Here is a 17,491-nt window from a genome sequence, read left to right as displayed (position 1 = left end):
AAAATCAGAAAAACAAAAAAAAAACAAAAATATAAAAGATAAAAAACCAAAATACAGAAAGACAAAAAAGACAAGTACAACTAGACTAAAAAAGAACGAATACAAAAATTTAGAATAATAATTATAAACAGAAGACAAACATTTTACATCTTTATTTTATTTTTTTCTTTAACTTACTATATTTTAACAATAAAAATCTAATTCGTGACAAAAAAAAAGAAAAAATTATATAAACAAAAAACAATACAGAAACACAAAAAATACTTATAAAAACATACACCTTGGCTACAAAAAAACTAAGACAAAAATTTAGTTAAAAATAAATATACCGAAATACCAAAAATTTAAGAACAAAAGTTTTTACCAAAAAAAAAACAGAAAAAAAGGTAAGATTATATTTGTTAGTCAAACTCAGAAAAACAACAAAACGCAAAAGATAAGACAACAAAAAAAAAACAAAATGGAAATAAACACAAAAAAGTAAATAAAACAGTAACAATAATAATTACAAACAAAAGACGAACAACAAAAATTAAATTTTTAACACAAAAAAAAACCACAGAAATATAAAAGATAAAACAAAATTTGTTTGAAAAATTACAAAAAAAACAGAATTAAAGTCAGAAAAAGCAAAAAAACAGAAAGACACAAACAAGACAAACACACTTAGACCAAAAAAAAACGAAGACAAAATTTTGTTTTTTTTTTGTTTTTGATTAAAGTATAAGACGATTCAATCATTCCAAAGACTTTTTTAAAGCGAAAAAATGTTAGAAATCACAATATTTCAACGAAATTATTGCAGGAGATAGCAACAGTGAAGATAATAAAGACAAAATATAAAAAAAAAACACTAATAAATAAAACAGTAAAAATACAAAAGTAGAAGACAAATATTATAGAAAAACTAAAGATCAGACAAAAGATGAAAAACATCTAAGTTTCACAAATTAAATAACTGTTGATAAAAACCACATAAAATCAAAATAAATAAAAAAACTGTAAAAAAATAACTAAACAAAGGACGAACAATAAAAATTCAACTAGTAGCAAAAAAGAACAGAAAAGCTCAAAGATCAAAAAAATATTTGTTAAAAAATTACAAAAAAAACAAAAACAATGTAAAAAAAAATTGACACAACACAGAAATACGTATAAGATAATCACAAAAAAATATAGTATATAGTATATAGTATATAGTATATAGTATATAGTATATAGTATATAGTATATAGTATATAGTATATAGTATATAGTATATAGTATATAGTATATAGTATATAGTATATAGTATATAGTATATAGTATATAGTATATAGTATATAGTATATAGTATATAGTATATAGTATATAGTATATAGTATATAGTATATAGTATATAGTATATAGTATATAGTATATAGAAAACCAAAAATTTGCCAAAAGTGAAAAAGGTTCAAGTTAAACATTAATACAAATTATAATAAAAGTAAAATAAATAAAAAAATTATTTAAAAAATATATATAACAAGCATATATAAATAAAAAACGAACTATAGATAGCCAATTTATGGCAAAAAACAATAAAGGGCGGAAGATAAAATATATTTCTTAAAAAAAAAGATTAAAACAAATGAAGAAATATTTTTTTGACAAAAATTCCAAAGCGATCTGGTTCTTTTTAGCATGAAATGGTCGGAAATTGCCATTTGTGGGTCAATGGCAGTGTTACCAACCTCTCAAAATACTGATTTCGGCACCGAAATTGCTATTTCTCCACCTGTCAGTAACGCAAAATCTCCGCTAACTTCCCACGTAATGCTCTTTATAATGACATCACCAACTTAAAACGCAATTCTATAAATACTTTCCCGAAGGGATCTACAATATATCTAGCATGGAATCTGATTACACGTCTTATGTAATTCACCGACTTTCAAACACATCTGAGACGATCCCAACACAAAAAAAAACTTTTTCAAACCGAAATAATTCGTTCAAATCTCTGAACCCCAATTATTCGAACCATATGAGCCTTCCGCTGTGTCGTAAACGAATTGAATACACAGATGATGATGATGATAAGAGAAGAGTCCTGCAGTTGTCGTTGGTTTGGTGTCGTTCGTGTGTCGTGTTTTCAAATTATGATACCGAGGAGTGAACGCGACTTGAACGCGACTTGAAACAAGGTGTGTAAACCCGGAAAAACTAGTGTAGAAAGTGGTCACTTTCCTCCCTGTGAAGCTGGAGGAAGTGTCCATTGCAAAACCGGCCTTGCTCTTTCCAAAAATTTGAATTTTTAATTGTCACAAGTCCGTGATATTTTCGTGTGAGACGACGAAGGTGATTTGTGCAATTTTTTTCAACAACCTTAAGAAAATTGGGTGCAAGTCGATGACTTTACTACGATTTGGGAATTTATTGTTTGAAAACAACAGGAAGTGTGGAATTAAGTCATTTTAAATCGCCGCCTACTTTGCTGCTGCAGCTGAGCGCGCGGACAAGACGTAATAATACGAAGGGAAAAAATTTCAAAGTTAATTATTTTGTGTCTTCTGTTTTCTTATAGTTTAATTAATTGCTTAAGATATGAAAAATTAAGACATGATAAAAGTTTAAGTAAATTTAGTTTTAATTTATTACACTTCATTAAAAAAAGTCATAAATTATGGTCTAATTAATTATGATTCAATTTTGGGTGTTGTGTAAGTTTTTGCAATATTTTGAACACCTGATAAAATTCCTACAACAAATTACACGAAAATTGTGCCAATTATTTTTCTAGTCAGTTTTTATTAAAATAACATAGAGTATTTTTTCTATTTTTTCCCTATATCAGAAAATATTAACTAGTTAATTGTGTAATTATAATAAATCTAATTATAATTAATTACTTAATTAAGTAATTAACAATACGCCATGTTCGTAATGACTTTTGACTGCATCATTGTTTCTTTATATTTTTTTAAAAACATATCAGTATATAATAAAAAAATAAATGAAATAATACTGTACTTTAAATAATTAAATAAATTATTATTATTTATTAATTTATTAATTATTTTAAGATTTTAATATTATATTACTCGCAAAATTATTAAAAAACTGAAAACAAAACACACTAAAAGACAGAATAACTAAATAAGCAGAAAAATAAATAAAACAACAAAACACAAAATAAAAAAATAAAAAGACTCAAATACAAAATACAAACTAAATAACAGAAAAAAAATTGAAAAACAGAAAATATGAGCACAAAAAAAATTGAGAGACAGTATTAATGGAAAGACAAAAAGACAAAGTAAATAGAAAAACAGAAAACACAAAAATACAGAGAAAAAAAGTATTCTGACAGAATACACTAAAAGACATGTAAAATACAGATAAAAAAACCTAAAAACAAAAAAAAATTTATACAAGGTTAGTCTCTTAAGTATTTTTTTACTGTATTTGCGTTTGTTATTAAATACATACATTATTTATCTTTGCATTTTTTCCCGATAAATAAATTAATAAATACTTGTAATATTTCTGTATGGTTACTAGATTTTTAGATACAGTAAAATTGTACTTTTAACAGACTAACCCTGTGTAAGACATTTATTCGTAAATAATGAAAAAAATGGAAATGACGTAAGTTTTTTCAAGCAGTTTATGACTATAACCATATACAGGGTAAGTCTGTTAAGTATTTTTTTACTGTATTTGCGTTTGTTATTAAATACATACATTATTTTATTATCTTTGCATTTTTTCCCGATAAATAAATTAATAAATACTTGTAATATTTTTGTATGGTTACTAGATTTTTAGATACAGTAAAATTGTACTTTTAACAGACTAATCCTGTGTAAGACATTTATTCGTAAATAATGAAAAAAATGGAAATGACGTAAGTTTTTTCGAGCAGTTTATGACTATAACTATATACAGGGTGAGTCAGTTAAGTATTTTTTTTACTGTATTTGCGTTTGTTATTAAATACATACATTATTTTATCATCTTTGCATTTTTTCCCGATAAATAAATTAATAAATAATATTTCTGTATGGTTACTAGATTTTTAGATACAGTAAAATTGTACTTTTAACAGACTAACCCTGTGTAAGACATTAATTCGTAAATAATGAAAAAAATGGAAATGACGTAACTTTTTTCAAGCAGTTTATGACTATAACCATATACAGGGTGAGTCTGTTAAGTATTTTTTTACTGTATTTGCGTTTGTTATTAAATACATACATTATTTTATTATCTTTGCATTTTTTTCGGATGAATAAATTAATAAATACTTGTAATATTTCTGTATGGTTACTAGATTTTTAGATACAGTAAAATTGTACTTTTAACAGACTAACCCTGTGTAAGACATTTATTCGTAAATGAAGAAAAAAATGGAAATGACGTAACTTTTTTCGAGCAGTTTATGACTATAACCATATACAGGGTGAGTTTGTTAAGTATTTTTTTACTGTATTTGCGTTTGTTATTAAATACATACATTATTTTATTATCTTTGCATTTTTTTCCGATAAATAAATTAATAAATACTTGTAATATTTCTGTATGGTTACTAGATTTTTAGATACAGTAAAATTTACTTTTAAGAGACTAACCCTGTGTAAGACAATTATTCGTAAAAAATAAAAAAAATGGAAATGACGTAAGTTTTTTCGAGCAGTTTATGACTATAACTATGTACAGGGTGAGTCTGTTAAGTATTTTTTTACTGTATTTGCGTTTGTTATTAAATACATACATTTCTGTATGGTTACTAGATTTTTAGATACAGTAAAATTGTACTTTTAACAGACTAACCCTGTGTAAGACATTTATTCGTAAATGATGAAAAAAATGGAAATGACGAACAGTTTATGATTGATTTACTTATTTTATGAATTTTTTGTTAATATCGATCAATTGAAGACAATTTTTTTTTTATTCCTAATAAACCCACAAACTTAAGAAAGCGAAAAAGTGTCGCAACTCACTCTTTAAAATCGAAAAATCCAGTTTTGCACATGCAAATGATTTCAATTTCCATACTAGAAATAATTTATATCGTAAACTTGTCCATAAATAAAAAATTCAATTGTACGTAATCAAGAAAAATTGAATTGAATTAAAATGCAACCTCCCACATAGTTACGTAACAAAACCTTTCTTCCAGCCCGTATTGATTAATAAATCCAACACTTCCGTTACCTAACACGTTATTAATAGCAGTTTAAGTTATTGACACAATTTCCCTTGGTATTTTTCGTAAAAAAAAATCCATAATTTCTATAATCGCAAAGCACGAGAGCATAAAACGCTTTCTTCCTTTCGCACTGACCCTGAAACTTTAACTATGATGAAACTTTAACCTTTGACAATAATCTCGAATTTTGCAACAAGTGCATTAATGAAAATTCGGATCTGTATCTAGGCCATTGCCACTCGTTATAGATTTGGAAATGGGAGATAATTACGTGGTGTAAATGAGACTTTTGCAATTTTTCAATCAAAGTGGGTGACGGAGACAATTCTTTTATTATGTAAACACGAAAGGAATTGCTCTCAATTTAACTCAACTAGTTTTAATCGAAAAAAAAAATAATGAAAGAATTATTTTGGTTGCAGGTTATCATGTTGGTTGTGATTGGACTTGTGGTATGTATTGGAGGCACGGTTTTGGGCAAGCTGACAGGGGACCATGTCTGTCAAGAAGAACAAAGGTAAAAAAAAATTGTGTAAATAATTACAGATTACGTTTTTTTCGAAATTTCTGGTTTTGTTTATTATAAGACTTAAGCTGAAAAATAGATAACTAAAAAAAAGAAGATAATAAGAATAAAAAACCAAAAAAAAAAGAAAAAGCAAAATTTCGATTAAAGTTTGAAGCCAAAAAAATGAAATCTACTAAAAAGAGCGATGTTGAAAGCTATAAAAATCAATAAAAATACTGGTAATAGAAGCAAAAACAAAAAATAAAATAAAATAAAAAAATCATATGAAATAGAAAACAGATATAGAGTAATAAATCTTACAATATAAATAAAATTTGGAAAAAATTATAATAATAATGAAAAAATACAGCATAAAACAAAAACAACAAAACAATAAATAGTAAAAAATTAAAGAAAAAAGGTCAAAACTCAATATTTTAAATAAGAAGAGTAAAAATAAAATTAAAAAAACAAAAATATTACAATCAAAAACTAAAAATTAGACAAAATAAAAAGCAATGAATAATCAAATAATAAAAATACACTACAGAGACAAAACTACTAGAAAATAACAAAATAAAAGTAAAACAAACAAAAATTTACAAAAAATAATATAATAAGATGTAGAATATAAAAGGTAAAGAATTAAAGAAAAGGAAAAAACAGAAAGCAAAATATTTTGAACAAGAACAGAAAAAAAATACCATACAGAAATACTAAAAATATCGCAATCAAAAACTAAAAATAGGCAAAATGAAAAAAATTATGAAAGATCAGAGAAATAACAAAATAAAAGTGAAATTAGCAAAAAATTTACAAATAAATTAAAGACAAGAAGAAAAAAAACAAAAAAAATACGTGATAGAATACAGAATAAATGAAATACAAAAAGACAAGAACAGAATAATAAAAAACAAAAACTTAAATACTGTAAACAAAAATTAATAAAATAAGAATATTATTAATCAATTTATTTATTAGTTATTATAATTAAAAAAGTATACTTAGACAAAAAAGATGTAGAAAATAGAAAATAAATTATTAAAAAAAATTAAGAAAGCATAATATTTTAATAACAGTAAAAATATAATACAAATGAACAAAAAATATTGCAATCGAAAGCTAAAAGTTAAACAAAAAGTAAAAAACAATAAAAGATTAAGCAAAAAATTACAATAAAATAAAGACAGTTAGCGAAAAAAGAAAACAAATACGTAGACAAAATAAAAATAAAAAAACAAAAACAAAAAAAAGATATATAAAATAACAAAAACAAAACTATAAAAAGTTGAAACACAAAATTCTCCACGCAAAAATTATCAAAATAACAGGTTAATTAAAAAAGTATTCTTACACAAGAAAGCTCTAAAATATGTTTATTTGTAAAGTTCTATCTATCAATAAAAATAATTAAAAATTAAAACAAAATATTTTAAATGAAAACAGTAAAAATCCGATACAAAAGAATCAAAATTATCACAACTACAAACTAAAAATTTGACAAAAGTAAAAAACAATAAAAAAGCAATCACAAAAATTACATCAGAAAGACAAAATTCTGGTAACTAACAAAATAAAATTAAAATAAAAAAACATAGAAAACAAATAGTAGGTGGAAACAGCGAAAAAAAAACAAAATACGTGACAGAAAACATAGAAAAAAAGAAATACAAACAAAAAATCTATGAACTAAACATGACAAAAATAACTGGATTAAAATTAAAAAACATACTTATTAGAAAGAAGGTGTGCAAAAAATTAATAACTAAAGAAAAGAAAAAACACATTTTGAATAAAATAATTAATTGTTAAATAAAAAAACAAAAAAAATCAAACCACGCGGATGAAAGTACAAATAAATAACAAAATAAAAATAAAAAATAGGGAAAAAATTAAAATTTGTAACAAAAATTAAAGGTACGGAAAAAATTAAATACAAAAATACAAAAAATATTGGATAACTTTAGTAGGTTAAACCATTAGGTAATTGTTGGCTCTTTCTTTGACCAAATTGTAAATTTAAAAGAAATTGTAAACTTAGTCATTTTATTTTATCGTTTTTTGGGTAAATAGTGAGACTAATAACATGTGTGGAATGTTTTTATTTAAACTCATATCTTCTTCAAACAAAGATTTACGCTACTTGAAGCTGAAATCGTATTAAGATGCTCCTGTCGCCGGCAATATAATCTTGTAGAAAGTGACATAATGACATTGAAAGCGAATCTGATAAAACTCCCGTTAGATAATATCGCAGTCAAGACATGAACACGTTTTACGACTTGTAGACAAGACACAACCGGAACACAACAACAGAAAATATTTATTTATACGTGTCACCAGAAGCGGCGCAAACGAAAGTAAAAGTATTCCACATATTTGGTGAAAGAAACAGCGCGTTTTGCAACAAACAACAGCGCGATTGAAATTTTTTTTAATAATAGCAGTGGGTGGATTTATGGTCGGAAATCCGCCCGAAATCCTTGACTCACTTGAAAAACTGCAAGTAAAAATCTTTGCGCTTCCGCAAACTGACGCCCATTTTTTCCAGACACAAAGTCAACGTAACCGAGTTCTTTGTGCGAAACTCAACTGTTAGAAATTATGAGTGGTGTCTTAACGTGCCTCCAAGATGTTCTTTTTACACCACAAGACTTCTCAACGAGTCCAAAATTGTGGTGAGTATTTTTTCACTTTCCCGATTTGGCGAAGGTTGATTCAGGCACGAGTTGGACGAATGAGGCAATTTAACTATTTGGTCGTGGCTTATTTTGCATTATCATGACTGAACCAATTATTGCTAAATCGAGCCATTGGAGGAAGTAGCGCTCTGGAAAACACTTCAATTTTCAATTGAGAATGAGTGAAAGTAATTAACTGATCGAAAAATGATGAGCAAAGACTTGCGACACTCTTTCCGTGGGCGGCTGTACCCAACGATAGGTTTTTTGTGACATAAAAAAATTAAATATTTACTAATTCTACAAATCATTTTTTTTAATTGACTGTACCCACCTGTTAAGGTTCAAGTTTCATATATAATATATAATGTATAATATATAATATATAATATATAATATATAATATATAATATATAATATATAATATATAATATATAATATATAATATATAATATATAATATATAATATATAATATATAATATATAATATATAATATATAATATATAATATATAATATATAATATATAATATTTTATCATTATTATTTTTGAAAAAAACTAACAAGTAAAATACAGAAAGTAGCAGAAAACATCAATAATCTAATTTTTTCAACACCTTCTGTAGTAGGAAAGTAACACTCTAAGGAGGCATATCAAAATTAATTTTTTGTAGATAACTACATTCTTACTGTATTGATATAAAATTTAAAAAATTACATTATAAAAAGATACAAAAGGTTTGGGTTTGCGACACTTTTTTTGTGGGCGCCTGTACCCAACGATATATTTTTTGAGACATTCTTTTTGTAAGCAGTCCATAAAAAAATTAAATATTTACTAATAATACACAACAATTTTTTTGTGATTGACTGTACTTACCTGTTAAGGTTCAAGTGTGATATATAATATATAATATATAATATATAATATACAATATATATAATATATAATATATAATATATAATATATAATATATAATATATAATATATAATATATAATATATAATATATAATATATAATATATAATATATAATATATTATTATCATTATTTTTAAAAAAAACTAACAAGTAAAATACAGAAAGTAGCAGAAAACATCAATAATCTAATTTTTTCAACACCTTCTGTAGTAGGAAAGTAACACTCTAAGGAAGCATATCAAAATTAATTTTTTGTAGATAACTACTTTCTTACTGTATTGATATAAAATTTAAAAAATTACATTATAAAAAGATACAAAAGGTTTGGGCTTGTGACACTTTTTTTGTGGGCGCCTGTACCCAACGATATATTTTTTGAGACATTCTTTTTGTAAGCAGTCCATAAAAAAATTAAATATTTACTAATACAACAAAACAATTTTTTTGTGATTGACTGTACTTACCTGTTAAGGTTCAAGTGTGATATATAATATATAATATATAATATATAATCATCATTACTTTTGAAAAAAACTAACAAGTAAAATACAGAAAGTAACAAAAACCATCAATAATATAATTTTTCAACAACTTCTGTGGTAGGAAAGTAACTACACTGTTAGGAAGCATTTTAAAATTAATTTTTTTGTAACTACATTCTTACTGTGTTGATATAAAATTTAAGAAATTACATCATAAAAAGATACAAATGGCGCCGGCTTGTGACACTCTTTTCGTGGGCGACTGTACCCAACGATATGTTTTTTGTGACATTTTTTTTGTAAAAAGTCAATAATAAAATTAAATATTTACTAATTCTACATAACAATTTTTTTGAGATTGACTGTACCCACCAGTTAAGGTTTGAGTTATATAATATAATATATAATATATAATATATAATATATAATATATAATATATAATATATAATATATAATATATAATATATAATATATAATATATAATATATAATATATAATATATAATATATAATATATAATATATATTATATATTATATACAAAATTTGATATTATGTTAAAAAAATTATTTTACACAAAAAAACAAATGAACTGTGTTTATTTCTACATTCCTTCCGTGAGCGACTGTACTCATTGGAATTGACTCAAATCTATTTTTTTGACATTATTTTGTTATTATATTACATTATATATTAAAAATATATAAAAATGTAACTGCAATATCTAAAATCAGTTGCAGTATCAACATAATTTTTTGATTGATTATAAGTAGTTTTTTCTTGAAATTTTTCCATGTGTCCCTTTTGTAGGATGTAATAAATTACGCCTTAACTAATTGTCACCTCTCATTACTCTCAATCATCTCGCCCTCGTAATTAAATTAATTTTACAACCCTTCAAATTAAATTAAAATCGTTTTTTTCCCATCACCGGATACAACCGTTTCATTTCTTCTCTCTGGTCTCCAACCGACGAAATTACTAGACCGCAACCTTATTAGAGAACGTATCGTTCATCGTGTTATGCAACTCACATCTACTTAACCAAATTATTTTAAATCATGTCAGTTGGCAGTACTTTATTGGCCAATTTATTCCAACTTGAGCGGAGATATCGACCGAATTATACACAAACTCTAACATAAATCGCTAATTATTCAACAGGAAAAAGAAATCACTGATCTCATTGACAAATGTTGCCCTGGATACGTCCAAAATGGCGACATTTGTACGCCATCTTGTCCCGACTGCCAAAATGGACGGTGTGATAATGGACGCTGTCGGTGTTTCCCCGGATTTAAGGGCGAGACGTGCGCCACAAGTGAGAATTTATACAATTTTTGCGAAAAAAATATAAAATGTTTGCAGGTTGTTTGAGGACGGAGTGGGGGGAGGACTGCAAATTCAACTGTTCGTGTGATCACGGGGTCTGCGAGCCGACCAATGGCAAGTGCGTCTGCGACGCGGGGTGGAGCGGCAGCAGGTCAATATCACAATCAACATCAAAGTTGAATGCCATTATCAAAATGCAGAAAAAATATCAATCAAATCATATTACATTCAACATCAGCACATTGAGTTGAAATATCAATTAACAATATCAACATCGTTAAATTATTCAACATCAACACCTACATATTTTACTTATAGTTTTTTGATATAATTTTTTACTTATTATTTTTTGGCTAATCAACATCAGTTTATCAATTTTCGGGTTGAAATCAACAAATCTGTTGATATGATCAACATCACACATCAACATCGTTTTTGTTGATGTTTAGGTGCCAATCCCTGTGCCCCCTTGGCTTTTGGGGCCCCAACTGTCACGAGCAATGCATGTGCAACCCTGACGAGTCATGTGACCCCATAACGGGCCAATGCGATCAACTATCAACCACATCAACCCCCACCACTGTTTTGATCAACACTATTCAACTAAAAAACAACGGAAAGTTTGAAACTGACCAAAATGGCCTACTGTCAACGACGATATTGACGACAAGTATTGTCGACAATATCATGTCGGATTCGAATCGACGATTTCTATTGACAACAAATCGCCCCAAATTGTCAAATGACGATATGGTGGACGAAGAAAGGGATAATTTTGTCAATAGTGCCAGTGCTGCCACTGCCATCTCACTTGGGGTGATTTTGGTGGCGGCAGTGATAGTGGTGGTGAACCATTTTAGGACAAAAGGGGGGAAAAAGGAGGTGTCGACAGTGGCTGTGTACACACACAGTATTTTCCACACACCTTTGCCAGGTAAGTGTTAGATAGGCAACCAATTATACACTTTTTTTAAATTATTTATGAAAAAACGTCTCAGTTTTAACTATTTGAGACAATTTTGGTGTATAACACAATTAATGTGTTTCAATTTACAAATCGTATGAAACCGAGATTATTATTAAAAAAAAATCAATTGTTACGTATTTTGTCGCTTAAGTCCCCAGTATGCACAAATGAGTAGTAACTGACTCCGTGGCGCAACGGTAGCGCGTCTGACTCCAGATCAGAAGGTTGCGTGTTCAAATCACGTCGGGGTCAACTCTTTTTTTTCCATTTTTAGAGCCCCCAACGTTTGAAAACCCGATTTTCGCCGCCCCCGAGGCCGCCCCCGAAGGCCAACGTTTCGAAGCACATGTTGTCTGCAGTATGAATTTTCCAACCCACTCTTCTAAGGGTAAAAATTAAATTATTTGGAAAATAATTATTAAAGAAAAAAAATGTTAGGTGATCCGAGAGAGTATTTATACGATCATCCCCCTTCTACCGGGAGTTACAGAGCAGCTTCGATTCCAGAACCCCCCGAGAATGAGCCCCCAAGCCCCATTTTTGAGCCCGTTTACGACGAAATTCCCTCAGGAATGCTCCCAACCCCCATTTCGGAGCCTCCGCCCTCGTACAAGGCCGCCTCTTTGTATATGAATACGTGCGGCAAGACGCGGTTTTAATGTTGTGTTCGATTTTTTATTAATTTAAGTTCAAGTGCCATTATTTTTTACAAGAGATGTAACCGTGTATGTATTATTAATAAATAAAAAATTGATATAAGTGTTTGTTTGTTTATTTAATTGATAATATTTTCGTCTTATCGTAACCTTGAATCTTAGGCAGACTTCGTTAAAAAACATCCGCCAAGTTTGGTTCCGCTGATTATTTTTTTGTGATAAATAAACTGGAAATTAATTAATTAAAAAGAAAAAACAAATAAATTGAGTATCGCAACAATACAGAAAAATCAATATAAATAAAATAAAAAATATCAGTAATTAAAAAGACTAAAAGAAAAATTTGTTCTGGCAATATTACTGAGTAATAAAAAAAAATAAAAAATAAAAAATAAATAAAAGAAAGAAAAAAAAATAAAAATACACAATATACACAATAAATGCAAGTAAAAATATGTTTATTACACGGGGAAGAAATAAACTAAAGACAAAAAAAACTAAAAAAAAATACTAGTAGTATGAATAAATAAACAAAAAAATTTTTTTAAGTCAAAAAAAAATTGGAAAAAAATTACTTTGTCAATAATACTCAAGTCCAGTCATATTACAACTAATAAATTATTTATTAGTTATTTATTAGAAAAATTTTGAGAAAAAAAATTTTTTTATTATTTATTATAAATAATAAAAAAAAAAATTTTCTTCTCAAAATTGTTCATCCAACAAAATGTGATAAATGCAGTCCGAAATAGCCCAGATAGAGCATTTATCTAAGCATCCGCTAATTTTTAATCACTTTCACAAACCGTATCCTCTCATTCTCCAGTTAAGATTCAACAATGTTGCCAAACAGAGCGTTTCTCCTCTTCCTTTTCGTGTTTCTGACAAAATCTGCCAATTGTGCGGTCACCAATAAAGGCCTTTATCCAAATCTGAGCACTTTCAACCATTCAAGAGCCGGAATATGCGCTCTGGAAGTGCCGTAAGTCCAATTATTGTAATTTCAGTCAGTTTCTCTTGACCTTGACTGTCGAATAAATTTAGAAAATTTAATGTTAAATGTATTTTTTTCGTGGCTGTAGGACCATTGACCTGATCAGTCCAGAGGATCGAGCGTCTGGAATCAGACCACAAGGGAATGGGGTAAAATATTTTTCTCAAATATACTAATAAGTAAATAAATTTGCATATTTATGTGTTGGCAATGAACAGATGATTTCATTCGTGCTAAGTGCGTATCTTAATGTGGGCTAATCGAGTTGGCGAGGTCGCAGCAAAATAATAAACAATTCGAAGAAAATTTTTTCTTCCTAATTTTCACTCCTGGGAGCCATTTTAATTAACGCTTCAAGTTTGCATCGAAAACTTTTAATAAGGCTCAGATTTCACGGAAAACACGAACGAACTTATTATTCTGACGATTGAAATATTGCCTGCCAGTGGTTAAATTTTTTAGGTAAATTTAAATTTCCCGCCAAAACACACTAACAGCTACTAGATCTATCACCAAATGACGCATCAACTCTCTACAGTTAATTTTTTTGTGGTTAAATTTGAATTTTCTGGTCAAAATTCTGGCTAAAATTTGAATTTCCCGCTTTTTTTAATAATATATATTTTTTATTTTTTTTACATAATTGATGAAAAACTCAACTTAAACTCTAGACCAGGCCCGGCTTCAGCAAAATCGAGATTTGTTGTTCAGGATGGGCCCGCAAGCCGCACAGCCATTTTGAATGCGAACCAGTTTGTGAAAATGGCTGCCCTAATGGCAACTGCACCGCCCCCAATGTATGTTCTTGCAAAAGGGGCTACATCAAGGACACGCTCCAAAACTGCATCCCAACTTGTCCCATTGGGTGCCTCCATGGTGTTTGTACCAACAGTGGGCTCTGCTCCTGCAATGCCGGCTTCCAGTTGAGCCCAGATGGTAAATTTTGCACACCGGTGTGCACAGGGGGCTGTGGAATGGGGGGCGAGTGCATTGGGGCGGAGGCATGCCGGTGCAAACCAGGGTAAGGAAAAAAATAACTGAAAAAATATAATTTTTTTATTGATTTTTATTTCATTTCAATTATTTATTTTAAATATTTATCTCAGATGAGTGTTAACTTTTTTTTTAATATTTTTTTAATTTCTCATTTACGGCTAAACTATTCTAAAAAGTGGAACTATTTTGATTCATACCTATGCAAAATGATCCGGGGAATCGATTGGCATCAAGAAAATTGCCAAACTCTCAATAGTTTTTTAGTTATGAAATTTTTAAAATTTTACCAAATTTTGCATTTGTCTCCAATTTGCTTGAAAACTATTAGTCGGAGAACAATAATTTTTTTTGAAAAAGATAGATAATTTAAAGAGCTTTCCAACGATAATACACTTCATGAGGTTATCTCTGATAGTTCTGGAGCTATTGCTTGACAAAAGTTCCGGGTACCCAAAATCGACAAAAATTGCGACGAAAATTGAAAAATCAAACTTCTAAAAATCGAACATATGGACTTTTTGTGGACTTTTAACAACTTTTGTGGGTTGTTAAGACATGTAGAAGTCCATAAAAATTTACTGGAGTGAGTTTAAAAAAAATTTTTTTTTTCACCTCTTTGAAGGTAAGTAAGTATTACTCAGGAAATTTTAGCAAAAAAATTGAAAATTTTAAATCTCGTGAAAAGTTGGTATAATACAGAAAATGAGCCGCTGAATTCAATGGAACAAACCGCATTGCTCTACGACTTTTAGTTTTCGAGTTATGAATTTTTTTAATGAATAAAATTTTTCACTATGACAAATGGCTACCCTAAATTTAGGCAAAAATTTTTAAATTTTTAATTCTTGTGAAAAATTGATATATTATGTAAAATGAGCCGTAGAATTCAACCGAACAAACCGCATTGCTCTACGAATTTTAGTTTTTTTTTAATGAATTTTTTTAGTGAAAAACTTTGATCGCCTCTGTAGCCGGAACCGTTGCCCGGAGCGGCTCCGGGTTTAGACGAAAAAATAGCTAAAACTAAGCTCTATCAGATGGTTTTCTGCTCGTTGCTCTAAGTCTTACAGTTTCTGAGAAAAACGCAAAAAAAGTTTCCATTTTCACTTTTTTTCAATTTTCAATCGCCAATTACGGCGAAACTATTAAAGTTATCGAGAAACGGAAAAATGGAGGACAACCGGAATAAAAAACTTTACAAAATGGCATAGGACTCAAGGCGATATCTCGCAAAAAAATTTTCAATTTTTAAACGCCGATTACGGCCAAACTAAAAGAACTTGGAGAAAACGCTTTTTTAGATCGTAAAGAGCACATCAAAATCTATAAGATAAAATTGGTTTTATTAGATTTTGAGACACTTTAAAAATTGACCAATTTCTAAGGGGGGGTGTTAACTTTTTTTTAATTTTTTTCATTTTCTTATTTACGGCTAAACTATTATAAAAAGTGGAACTATTTTGATTCATGCCAATGCAAAATGATCCGGGGAATCGATTGGAATCAAAAAATGCGCCAAATTCCCAATAGTTTTTTAGTTATGAATTTTTAAAAATTTTACCAAATTTTGCATTTATCTCCAATTTGCTCGAAAACTATTAGTCGGAGAACAATAATTTTTTTTGAAAACGATAGATAATTTAAAGAGCTTTCCAACGATAATACAATTTATGGGGTTATCTTTAATTGTTCCGGAGCTATTGCTCGAGAAATGTTCCGGATACCCAAAATCGACAAAATTTGCGACGAAAATTGAAAAAATCAAACATCAAAATATCGAATATATTGACTTTTTGTGGACTTTTAACAACTTTTGTGGGTTGTTAAGACATGTAGAAGTCTTATTACTGGAGTGAGTTTAAAAAATTTTTATTTTCACCTCTTTGAAGGTAAGTTAGTGTATTACTCAGAAAATTTGAGCAAAAAAATTGAAAATTTTAAATCTCGTTGAAAGTAGGTATAATAGAGAAAATGAGCCGCTGAATTCAATGGAACAAACCGCATTGCTCTACGACTTTTAGTTTCTTTTTTATGATTTTTTTTAGTGAAAAAGCTTTGATCGCCTCTCTAGCCGGAACCGCTTATTTTTTTTTTATTATTTTTTTTTATTTTTTATTTTTCATTTTTTATTTTTAGTTTCACCCTAAATCCGCAAACCAACAAATGCGAGTACTTCTGTGAAGGGGGCTGCGGGGGCGGCACCTGCATTGGCCCCAACCAGTGCTCGTGCAAGCCGGGCTTCAAGCAGGTGGGGGCAGCATGCGTGGCGCAATGCCCCCAAGGCTGCAAGAACGGCCTTTGTACCGCCCCCAACGTGTGTTCGTGCGAACCGGGCTGGTCTTTGGACAAGACGGGTTCAGTCTGTGTGCCCCATTGTCGGGAACCGTGTCTCAACGCCGAGTGCTCCGCCCCCGACACCTGCACGTGCAAAAAGGGGTACACTGTGGACCCCTCCAACCCCAAGGGGAACCGATGTGTGGCCTTTTGTCCCGGGGGATGCGAAAATGGGACTTGTTCAGCCCCCAATTTCTGTATTTGTAATCCTGGGTTTGTGAAGGAGGCCAAAGGGAGCAACAGGTGTGTGAGGAGGCTGAGGAGGGCCGCCATGATGCATTTTGAGTTGATTCCTCAACAAGATGATAAGTTTTGAGATTGTATTATTTAGCAAAATAAAGGATTGAATTTGAAATTTTTGCGTTATTTATCCACAAAATGATTGAAAAAAAAAATCGAAAAAATGAAAATATTGAAAAAAATGGCAATAATATAGAAAAGAA

At 28.9% G+C, this 17,491-nt stretch overlaps 2 protein-coding genes and 1 non-coding gene across 4 annotated transcripts; all 3 read left to right on the top strand.

Annotated features, from left to right (window-relative positions):
• Positions 1-1,997: 1,997 nt before the first annotated feature.
• On the top strand, positions 1,998-12,832 carry NimA (Nimrod A). Of its 2 annotated transcripts, none has more exons than XM_008200605.3 (8): positions 1,998-2,168; positions 5,602-5,696; positions 8,239-8,365; positions 10,934-11,090; positions 11,138-11,252; positions 11,551-12,035; positions 12,343-12,456; positions 12,507-12,832. In XM_008200605.3, the coding sequence occupies exons 2-8, from the start codon at positions 5,608-5,610 to the stop codon at positions 12,725-12,727; spliced, it is 1,308 nt and encodes a 435-aa protein (XP_008198827.3). In that variant the 5' UTR covers positions 1,998-2,168; positions 5,602-5,607; the 3' UTR covers positions 12,728-12,832. The 2 variants fall into 2 exon arrangements, with proteins under 2 accessions (XP_008198827.3, XP_064214042.1); XM_064357972.1 differs by lacking the exon at positions 1,998-2,168 and adding an exon at positions 2,192-2,322.
• Positions 12,249-12,320, top strand: TRNAW-CCA (transfer RNA tryptophan (anticodon CCA)). The gene has a single exon. It is a non-coding gene; the product is annotated as a tRNA-Trp (tRNA).
• A 690-nt stretch (positions 12,833-13,522) lies between the features above and the next one.
• Positions 13,523-17,403, top strand: LOC135266663 (epidermal growth factor-like protein). Its single transcript, XM_064357790.1, has 4 exons — positions 13,523-13,706; positions 13,807-13,867; positions 14,390-14,739; positions 16,851-17,403. The coding sequence occupies exons 1-4, from the start codon at positions 13,564-13,566 to the stop codon at positions 17,362-17,364; spliced, it is 1,068 nt and encodes a 355-aa protein (XP_064213860.1). The 5' UTR covers positions 13,523-13,563; the 3' UTR covers positions 17,365-17,403.
• The last annotated feature ends 88 nt before the right edge of the window (positions 17,404-17,491 follow it).

Source organism: Tribolium castaneum, chromosome 7 (genome assembly GCF_031307605.1).
Source record: "Tribolium castaneum strain GA2 chromosome 7, icTriCast1.1, whole genome shotgun sequence".
In the NCBI taxonomy this organism is placed as follows: domain Eukaryota; kingdom Metazoa; phylum Arthropoda; class Insecta; order Coleoptera; family Tenebrionidae; genus Tribolium; species Tribolium castaneum.
The sequence above is the reverse complement of the archived record's forward strand: the minus strand, read 5'-3'. Positions and strand labels throughout refer to the sequence as shown.